Source organism: Squalius cephalus (genome assembly GCF_949319135.1).
Source record: "Squalius cephalus genome assembly, chromosome: 11".
Lineage (NCBI taxonomy): Eukaryota > Metazoa > Chordata > Actinopteri > Cypriniformes > Leuciscidae > Squalius > Squalius cephalus.
The window spans coordinates 1121071-1131998 of record NC_137132.1 but is presented as its reverse complement, the minus strand read 5'-3'; the positions used below and the strand labels follow the sequence as shown (position 1 = coordinate 1131998).

Here is a 10928-nt window from a genome sequence, read left to right as displayed (position 1 = left end):
ACACACATATATTATGTAAAAACAAACTTTTATTTTGGATGCGATTAATCGCAATGAATCGTTTGACAGCCCTAATTTAAATGTTATTTTTCAGTTTAATTTTAGTATTTTTGTTATGTGCATTCGTCGTTTTCTAATGTTTCTATTATTTTAGTTTTAGGAAATTTACTATTTCAACTTAAAAATTGTAAATGTTGCCTTGGTGATTCACTGAAATATATAAGTTTAAGTTTTTCCATCTTATATTTCTGTTAGTAACTCTTTACAGTAAGGTTTCATTTGATAACTTTAGTTATCTATATTAGTTAAAATGAACAAACAATGAACAACATTTAATGTTAATCTCCGCATTTACTAATACATCATTAATAAAGCACTGTGAACTAACATGAACATTTTTATTAACTAACATTAACAAAGATTAATGAATGCTGTAAAATGTTTTGCTCATTGTTAGTTAATTTTGCTAACAGATTAGACCTCATTGTACAGTGTTACCTATATATTTGATTTCAGTTTTATTTCAATATCCAAAAATGATTTGAATGGTTTTAGTTTTAGTTGACAATAACAACAGTCAGTAAATGTGTTCTGGCCCGTTTCCCTCGGCTCCAGCTCCCATGATGCTCTGCTGCAGAACAAACAAGCTGTGTGAGCGCGAGTGTGTGTATCTGTGTTTGTGCAGTTGTGTTTGACGACTGTCATGTGATTGTGTGTGTGTGACTGACAGCAGCGTCCCTTTAGAATCGACCCAGATTGAGTGTGTGTGTGTGTGTGAGAGAGTGAGTGTGTGTGAGTGTGAGCGTGTGTGTGTGTGTGTGTGAGTGTACTGTATGTGTGAGTGTGTGTGTGTGTGTGTGTGTTCCAGTCATCACTGATTATTAATGAAGATTTTTGAATGTTGTATACGAGATTAAACGCCTCATGATTTTACTTTCTGAATCAGATTCATGTTTGAGTTTTTTCAACATTTCAATCATAGTGAAGGATAAACACATAAAGTTTCTTTCTAGGTAAAATTAATATGGACAGATGCCCAGAAATCATAAACCAAATTGCTGGAGGTGAAGAAGATCGGGTGTGTTTGTGCTAAACCGTCATATCTGACCCTAGAAGACTTGAAATACTGTGTTTTCATGTTGTGTGTCCTCAGATATGCTCTCCATAAACTCCTCCTCGACATGTTTTTCTCTGAAGATGAGGAAATGATGTCATTTTTGTGTGAACTATCCCTTTAATTATAACCACGAACTATAGAAAACTCCATCAGACTAAACATGAAACCATAATCATAAACATACAGTAGATTCCTGCATAAACTCATCAAATGTGCACCATTAATGACATTTAAATCACTTTAAAACTTTCCACCAAAATCCATAAATGTAAATCTTCCAAACGTTTGACTGGTGTAGTGTAGATGACATCCCTCATCATCATCATCATCATCATCATCATCATCAGTTTTACAGTAATGTCCCTCTCAGATCTGGTCTGATGAACACTGAAGCCCATTTCCTCCACACAAGAGAAAATCATGCTTTTGTTAATCATAAATATGACATTAAAAGTCGAAATGCTAAGTCATAATTAAGACTAAATTAAATTAAATCTAAATTTAATTGTGAAATTAAAGTCGAAATTATGACTTTCTGTCATAATTATGACATTCTAGACCATACCACATTTAGATCATAATTTTTACTTTTCATCTAATAAATATGACATCATAATTTCTTATTTCATAATTATGACAAGGTATGTCATTAATTTCGACTTTATCTCATATTTTCAACTTTTGCCATGACTTTTATCAATTTATGACTTACATTTCCTCTATATAAAAAATGCTTTGTTAATCATAATTATGACATTAAAAGTCGAAATGCTAAAGTCGAAATATGACTTTTTAGATCATACTAATGACGTTTGTCAAAATATGATGTCATAATTTCAACTTTGTCATATTTTCAACTTTTGCCAATTTATGTCTTGACTAGTAGGCTATGTCACATTCTGACTTAGTATGTCACAATTATGACTTTTCATGTATTCAGATTTACCGAAGCATGATTTCATGTCGCGGAAATGGGCTTTTCCAAATGACGGAGATCCTGTACATTAGTTTATAGAGACTTTAGAGCTGCGGCTGGTGTTTGTTCATATAATAAAAGGGATGCAGAAAGGAAACGCCTTTCAGATCGATCACACACACACACACACCCACACACACACACACTCTCTCTCTGTCTCTCACTCACGCGCGCGCAGATCTATTACAGAACGCGCCCAACCCACTTCAGTCAGAGAGAGGGAGGGAGGGAGACACACACACACACACACGCGCGCGCTTATCTGTCTTCCTCTCTCAGCTCATCAGCATCAGCATCATCTTCTTCGCGGGAAATCCTCCTCCTCCTCCTCTTCATCTTCATCATCACCAGTGTCTCCCGGTACCGGCGCGATGCGCGATGGGTCAGGCGTGCGGACACTCGCTGCTGTGCCGTAACCATCAGTACCAGAGCCAGTACCAGAACACAGAACTGTGAGTATCAGAACCAGTACCAGAACTGTGAGTACCAGAACTCGAGCTGATCACAGATGATGCGTTGCGGTCGCGTCGCGTCGCGTCTGTCGCGCGTCTTCAGCATCAGATCCTCGTGAGAAACGATCACATCCCGGACAGAAGCAGATTCACACACTTGTTCACTTCGGACTCCGTGCATGAAGTACCATGGTACTACTGGTACTTCCAGAATTAACCACTGAAGTACCATGGTTTTCAAAGTTACTTCAGAGAACACTAATTCATAACGAACACTTGCTCTGAAAACGTTTGGCTAATTTTCACATTTCGTTACTAAAACGTTCTTGTCAGAAGTTCTGAGGACGTTCAGTGTCCAATTTACCACAGTAATACCATGGTACTTTAGTATGAACAGAGATTTGTTTAGTCTGAAATAGTATTTATGATATTTCTATGTCTCATTTTAGTTACTCTTTCAGCTCTTCTCCAGTGATTCTTTTAAAAATCTGATAGCATAAGTTTATGAGAGTATATGTATGAAATATGAGCTGGACATGTTCTTGAGAAATTCTGTGAGATTCACCTGTAAAATGGATGTGAATAGCAGCTCTGATAATGTTTGAGTTCATATTATCTTTTGGCACATCTGAGTGCAATTCAGTTATGCTTTAATGTAGTTTATTGAGTGGTCTTGTGCAGGTCAAATGTCCTAATGCAGTGAAACATCATGACAAATGACTGATGTGGGAAATATTCATAAATGGTCCAGATGTTGATCTGTAAATGTAATGATCTGAGGGTCGAGGGTCTGTGAGAGTGTGTGTGTGTGAGAGAGAGAGAGAGAGAGAGAGAGAGAGTGTGTGTGTGTGTGTGTGTGTTGTGTGAGTGTGAGAGAGAGAGAGAGAGAGAGAGAGAGAGAGTGTGTGTGTGTGTGTGTGTGTGTGTGTGTGAGTGTGTGAGAGAGAGAGAGAGAGAGAGAGAGAGAGAGCGAGAGTGTGTGTGTGTGTGTGTGTGTTTGTGTGAGTGTGTTTTATTGTGGCAGGTGTGTTCAGTTCTAAACTTTATTATCAGCAGAATCCCAAAGGAAAGGCGTATCAGCAGAGAATGAATCATCTGTCTCTCCGAGTCTATTTTAGTCGAAGATGCTCACGTTTCTGAAACTATACCTCCGTCTCGCTCCCTTTGCTTTTCTCTCTTTTATTTGGTTTGTATCATGTTAGATCAACATGAACTGTACATTAACTCTCTTTACTTTCCCAAGTCATGCTCCTGGTCTTATTGTGAATTATTCATCAGTGAATCAATCGTAATAACTCTAATGGCTAAAATCAACCTCATTGAGTTCACATTAAAACCTGTACCCCCCCCCCCCCCCCCCACACACACACACACACACACACAAAAATCCCCGAAATCACACACTGAGATGAATGTGTGAGACTACACAAGTTGCTCTCTCTTACATGCAGAGGTGGACAGTAACGAAGTACATTTACTTGAGTACTGTACTTAAGTGCACTTTCTGTGTATCTGTACTTTACTTGAGTATTATTTATTCTGGAAACTTGTTACTTTAACTTCACTACATTTGAAAGACAAATATCATACTTTTTAGTCCACTACATTTCTGTCAAGGTCCTTGTAGAAAGTAGTTATGTTAGTCAGGGCATGATTTCTTTCGCCTCTTAGGCCGTGTGTCCACCAAAGCGTTTATTCACGTGGCTGGCGTATTTTTCCTATTGTTTTCAATTTTCATTTTTTAAACGCATTGGGCCCCATCTTGCACCCAGCGCAATTGACTTTGTGCACCGACGCATGTATCATTCCTATTTTGCACCCGCGCACAGCGGACTTTTCCCTCCACAGACGCACGTCGGCAAACGTTCCCTGGTGCTATTTTGCAGTTTCAGAAAACAATTCCTCCACTGACCAGGAAAAACCTCGTCTAAAGTCAGCGGCGCGAACCATACATAATTACAAGGAAAAATATTCCACACGAGGGAAATCATTGTGGTGTCCATGAAAAATAGGCATAAATCTAGCTTACACATTTACCCAAATTATCATACGCCTGTTTAACCGAAGCTAATCTGGGTGTGTTTCTCCATCCCCAATGTCACTTCTCTGTGTTTTACGGCCCTGACGAGAACGTCGGTCTCCTCGGCTGTGAACCGCTCCTGGCAAATCCGCCGTTATACTAGCAATCCGCCATGGAACAAGCGCGCCTGCTCTTAAAGGGAATGTGAGATGTCGCTCTGATTGGTTTATTTCACGTTACGCCCAAACCACACCTATGAATAATGAAGCGACTTCAGACCAACACATTTTAGATTTGCGTCGGGCGCAAGAGTCATTTATCCCGCCGGTATAATAGCAACAGCGCCCGAGACCCGCCCACAAATTTACTTACGTTTCACGTTTGATATTTGCGTTTCAGATCGTTAAAATAGGGCCCCATGAGCCCTGTGTTTTGTTACCGGTCGCCGAGAGTTGAAGAATGTTCAATTTTGGGTAAAACGCAGCGCCCACAGCTAGGCATTTAGCAGAGCGCCTAGCGTTTTCAGTTAGCTAAACACGCTTTAGTGGACACACGGCCTAAAACATGATTGTTTTTTTGCGGGTGACAGACAGCCTATCAGTGATCACTCTTAGGGTCACATGTCGTGAAGTTCGGGGATTAGTACAATTTCTCTCTACCAGTGATCTGTGAGAGACAGTATCGTTGTCACAACTAACGGTTTGAAGTGTTTCTGTTGTGCTGTTTGTTAAAGCAGTGTTGCTGTTGTGCAGTTGTACAGATATGGTTGTGTAGCTGGGCTTTTTTCTGATCAGTCTGTATTTACAGACCACTTGATTCAAAAGTGCATGAGTGGATACACACAGATGTGTAGTTCTTTTGTGGGGGTGGTAGGAGTGTTAAATAAATAAAAAAAATGAAGATGATCATGGCTGTCTTTTTTTTTTGTCAGGTTTTGTAACCTAAAACTTAATTCCATAGATACTACAAACTGGTCAGTGTATTCACTAGGTTACTTCAGAGGCATAAGGTACTGTAACAACTAACAACGTAATGACATTCACTTTTTAGTTTTAATACTCAAGTACTTTTAAAAACGAGTACTTCAGTACTTTTTCTTAAGTAAAAATCTTTTTTTTTTTTTTACAACTTTGAATTGTAACGGAGTAATATTTGACCAGTAGTATCTGTACTTTCACTCAAGTAAGGGAGCTGTGTACAATGTGTACAAATCTACGATGGAGAACAAATGAAAACACACACACACACACACACACACACACACACAAAACAGCATGTTCAGATTTGACGGTAATATTGTGACAATTGCACAAAAAAAAGATACTTTAGTACAAAAAATGCTAAACTTTCACAAAGAGTCGTATTTGTTGTTATAATAATGATTTTATAATGTCTAAACATAAATCTAAATGAAAAAGCAAGAGTAATCCTCTGCTGCCATCTAGTGACTATAGTTCACATTCATGTTATTTTCATTTTAAAAGTGTTTGTTTTCCAGTAGAAGACAGCAATCGTCCGCTAAACCAAAGCACGTTTTTCATGTTATCACCATGAATGAACCAATATGAAGATTTGGGCCGACACCAATTACCGATAAATCTTTATATTTGAAAGCCGATAACCGATATAATGTCCGATAAATCTAAATCCAAATTTTATATTTTTGTTTTTGAGAGCCTGATTACAAAAGCAAAAGTCTCACCATTAAAAGTCATGTCCCAAACACTCAATTATAATGTTCTCATGATAACTGTATGAAGCGTATATGATAGACTTGTGCTGAACATGTTGCACTGAACTGTATTTTCCTTTTTTGAAGTGATTCCAATCATATTTCAGTTAAAATCATCTTGGCAATTAGTGTGCATCTGAAGAGTCTCAGCTGAAAGAAATAATAATCCATTATTTATTGCCCTTAATATATATATATATATATACACTGTAATAATTATTTTGATCATGCTTCCCCTGTTTGGTGTCCTACTATAGGTTTAGCTGGAGCGTGATGAAAAATGATCGAGGAAAAGTTGTAAAAGTATGGATGAACAAAACATCTCTCTCTGTTCCTCCCACACACACTCATTTCCACAGCTTTCCACTTGATAAAGAGCCCCTTCACACTAAGTGTGTGTGTGTGTGTGTGTGTGTGTGTGTGTGTGTGTGTGTGTGTGTGTGTGTTGAAGAGTGTGTGAGAGGGCGTCCCACTCTAGACAGCCGCTTCAACTCTTTCATCCACAATACACAGATTTATCAGTGTTTTTGTACAATATGAGTGTGTTTTGTGTTTGGATATTTTATTATGTTTTTTGACAGTTTCAGATGAAACGGGATAAGTTATGAGCAATCGAAATTGCAATATTTAGTTTCATATGCGATATGAAAATACACAAGAATTTTTTTTTTCAGATGACTTGAATAGCTACAGTATATTTGAAAATAATGAATCATTCTAGAATTTTGATGGGGAGTAATTCTTACATTTAATAATTTAGGTTGACAATCTTGACTACTTGTTACTCTGGAGACTTTGCTAACCTTCCTTTTACCGCTGAACAATTTGGGAAAAACGTAATTTTTTTTTAGCACATGCATTTATTGAATTAACCCGTGCCTGCATGATCTGATATTTGCACCACACAGCAAAAAAAGATATTCTTTATTAGTATTTTTATCTTGTTTTTCATTGCAAATATCTAAACATTCTTAAATCACGTTTTGTGTTTCTCAAATTTACTTGAGAAGCAAAATGACTTGAAATTTGTTTTAAAATGAAGTGAGTTTGTGCTTAAAACAAGGGTTAATATCTGCCAGTGGAGTCAGAAAAAATATTCTTGTGTTCCCTTTGAATGAAGTTTATTTCTCTGACCCCACTGGCTCATATGTTTTTCTTGGTTTAAGCACAAAACTCAAAGCACAGCACTCACTTAAATTTATTTTGTCCTTTTTCTTTTTTTAGAAAACAAGACTTAATGTCTTCTGTCATTTTGATTCTCAAGAAAATGTATCTTGATTTAAGAATTTTTTTATCCTTTTATTGGAAAACAAGACTAAGATACTCAGCAATTTTTATTTGTATTTTTTCAGTGTAAGCCATATAGCGCTATCGAGTTATTTGGATATATCTACACACGTTCAGTGTGTGTGTGTATGTCTTGAACAGCAGAAACGATCAGCTTGTGTCTGTGCTGTTTCAGTCTAAAAGTGATTGTTGCTTGTGATATTATTTTCTGTGATGATGGACATAATGGCAGATGCTGAACTGATACTGAACCCAGAATATTCCCGTAAGCGTGACGGACAGCACCAGAATGATGATGATGATGTCGCCTGTCCATTATAATGTTGCCGTGGCGACCAGATAAGGTTATTAGAGCTGAGAAAAAGAGAAAGTGTTCCCGTTTTTCCAGTGTTTCACTCTCGGGTCATCGCACATCGCTTGTGAATCGTACCATTGTAGAGAACAGAACAACACACGTCTGAGCCAGACACTGACGCTTATGAACGCCCACATTTACATATCAACACCTATTCACTATTCACAAACTTAGCAGAGGCATTGTTACTCATTTCACATGCAGAAAGATCAGCACAGACTCATTTACATATGGAAGTCTTAAAGGTACAGTAGAATTAAAAGAGGGAGGGTGGGAAAAAATAATGTACTAAATGAATTTTTTTTTTTTTGGTGCAAAAACCTTGACAATATTAGCAGTATTACGCAGCAATATTCAGCTTAATTAAATGTATGTTTGAATAAATCCGTCATGAAAACTATTTTTTATTACAGCCACCATTTTAATGTTTATATTTCAACAACGAATTGGAGTAAAGCATAATTATATAAATAAAAAGTTGATTATAAAAACAGCCTAATGTGCTTTTAAATGTTGGTTCACAACTTTTTTGTTTTTATTTGAGTGTTGATTATTAAATAAATTTGAATAATGAAGTGATTATTAAATACACTTTATTTTCATTTTTGGTTTTGGCAAAATGAAAACTTTAATTTCAGTTTCACTAAAAAATAATTTTGGTGCATCACGAAAAAGTTTTAATTTAACCATTTTCCTGTGTGTATTCAGGTATTTGTTTAATACTTTAAATAATAGAAGCACATTATTTTTAATAACCAAATTGTTAGCTTTAGTTTGGGACCATTATTGTCTTGAGACATGAGGTCAATCTGAAGAAACTTGCATTCGAGGACATTTGGGGATGTTCTCGAAGGTTGCCTTGGTAACAGTGACAGACACACACACACACACACACACACACACACACACACACACACACACACACACACCTGGTGTAAATTCCCTAAGGCTGAGCTGTGATGCATCTTGTTGAAGAACGTTTGCATTAATGATTGTCTCTTAATTGGCTAATTTCAGTCATTAATCATCAGGCAGAGTTTACACATGCAGTCGACACTGACATGCGATTATTACAGAATGAAGATGATATATTGTTCCCTGAGGCTGTATTAAGATGTTAGATGTTGTTTTATTGCCTCTGTCTGTAGTCTCTGTACTTGTGTATTTCTTTAATTATTTACCTTCTTCAAATCAAAGATGGATTCTGTAGTATGTGTTTTACTGTTTTGGTCAATTACTCCTTTCTTTCTTTCTTTCTTTCTTTCTTTCTTTCTTTCTTTCTTTCTTTCTTTCTTTCTTTCTTTCTTTCTTTCTTTCTTTCTTTCTTTCTTTCTTTCTTTCTTTCTTTCTTTCTTTCAGACCAGCAGCTCATCTGATGCTTGATTTAAGGCTAGACACTACAAAACAAATCCAAAATAAACATTTGAGTGTTTTATTGCACTTTGTATATTTGTGTCTGTAGATTTCAATTTCAATACATATCTTTAATTGCCATTTTCTCAAAATGAGTTTTGTCCTCCACTTCAGCAGCACTTATATACACCAAAACTTACAGCTTTATTCATATCTATATTCTGAAGGATTTTACCGAAGGGTTTGTTCATAACATCGTTTGTTTTATTTTTATAACATTTTATTCCTAAAACCATGTTAAAAATGTTTTTTGTTTTTTTTCGGTCTGTTGACAGTATTTTCAGATATATGGAGTGATAAAAAAGAGAAATCTAAAATCCCCTTTATAAAAACCTTTAACTCTAATATATCAACAAAATCAAACAAACATTTTGAACCTGACTTTATCCTATAATGTTGTGGAAATGGATGCAAAAATTCATGCATATTTAATTAGAAAATTTGCATTTTTCAACAATTCATAAACTTAAAGCAGAGAAAACACATTCCTCTCAGAAACACCACTTCATTTAACTCAACAAAAGAGTGATAGAAGGTGAGCTTTCTATAAAGCTGAGGGCCTGTTTGGCTATATGAAATGGATAAGCTACTGTAAATCATATCCTGAATGCCATTTAAAGGCTTGTCTTGTGTTAAAGGCTGCAGAGAGTGGACATGAGGAACTCAGATTCACATCATTCTGAAACACTGCATCACTGAGACGAGCGTAACGTGTCAGACTGAATATGAGAATAGAGTCGGACACACAGGTGATGATATGGGATGTTCCCCTTCCTGTGCTGTTAGAAACGTTTGCTTGATGAAATGTGACCCTGGATCAGTAAACCAGTCTCGAGTCGCACGGGTATATCTGTGGCAATAGCCAACAATACATTGAATGGGTCAAAATTATACATTTTTCCTTTATGGCAATAATCATGAGGATATTAAGTAAAGATCATGTTCCATGAAGATATTTAGTAAATTTCCTACCGTAAATATATAAAACATTTATTTCTGTGAGTGAATGCAGCACAATCCTCAACATAAATGAACAACTTTAAAGACGATTTTCTCAATGTTTCGATTTTGTAGCACCCTCAGATTCCAGATTTTCAATAGTTGTATCTCGACCAAATATTGTCCTATCCTAACACACCATACAGCAATGGAAAGCGTATTTAATCAGCTCAAATTAAATCTCAATTTCCAGAAATGTACCCTTGTGACTGGTTTTGTGGTCCAGGGTCACAAATGTGCTGTTTCTTTCCCAGATGAATCTCTATATCACGAATCTCTCTGTATACTTGATTATGATTGGTCAGTCGTGTCGTCATGTGGCCGTTGAGTGACTCATGCATTGATCATCCTGCAGCTGTGCTAATTTCATGTTTTCATCAATATTCCATGTGCATTCATTCACTAATATTAGTTGTGTAATAAATGGAGTTTGTTTTGTGATAATGACCGTACGTAACCCTTCATATTACTGTGTTTGTCATATGATGTCATCCACTCTTACTATAATGACATCATCACTTATTTAGTTATTAGCCAGTCGGTGACCAGTGATGATGACACACACACACACACACAC

General features: G+C 36.5%; 1 protein-coding gene across 2 annotated transcripts in view; it reads left to right on the top strand.

Moving 5' to 3' along the window:
* The first annotated feature begins 2307 nt into the window (after positions 1-2307).
* Positions 2308-10928, top strand: part of pde2a (phosphodiesterase 2A) — a 158934-nt gene continuing 150313 nt past the window's right edge. The window contains exon 1 of one of the 2 annotated variants that reach the window (XR_013822778.1): positions 2308-2545. Coding sequence is in view for 1 of the 2 variants with exons in the window: in XM_079886509.1 (XP_079742635.1) it covers positions 2472-2545 (74 nt within the window). In the remaining variant the exon portion in view is untranslated. The remainder of the gene's footprint in view (positions 2546-10928) is intronic. The other variant, XM_079886509.1, reaches the window with a different exon arrangement.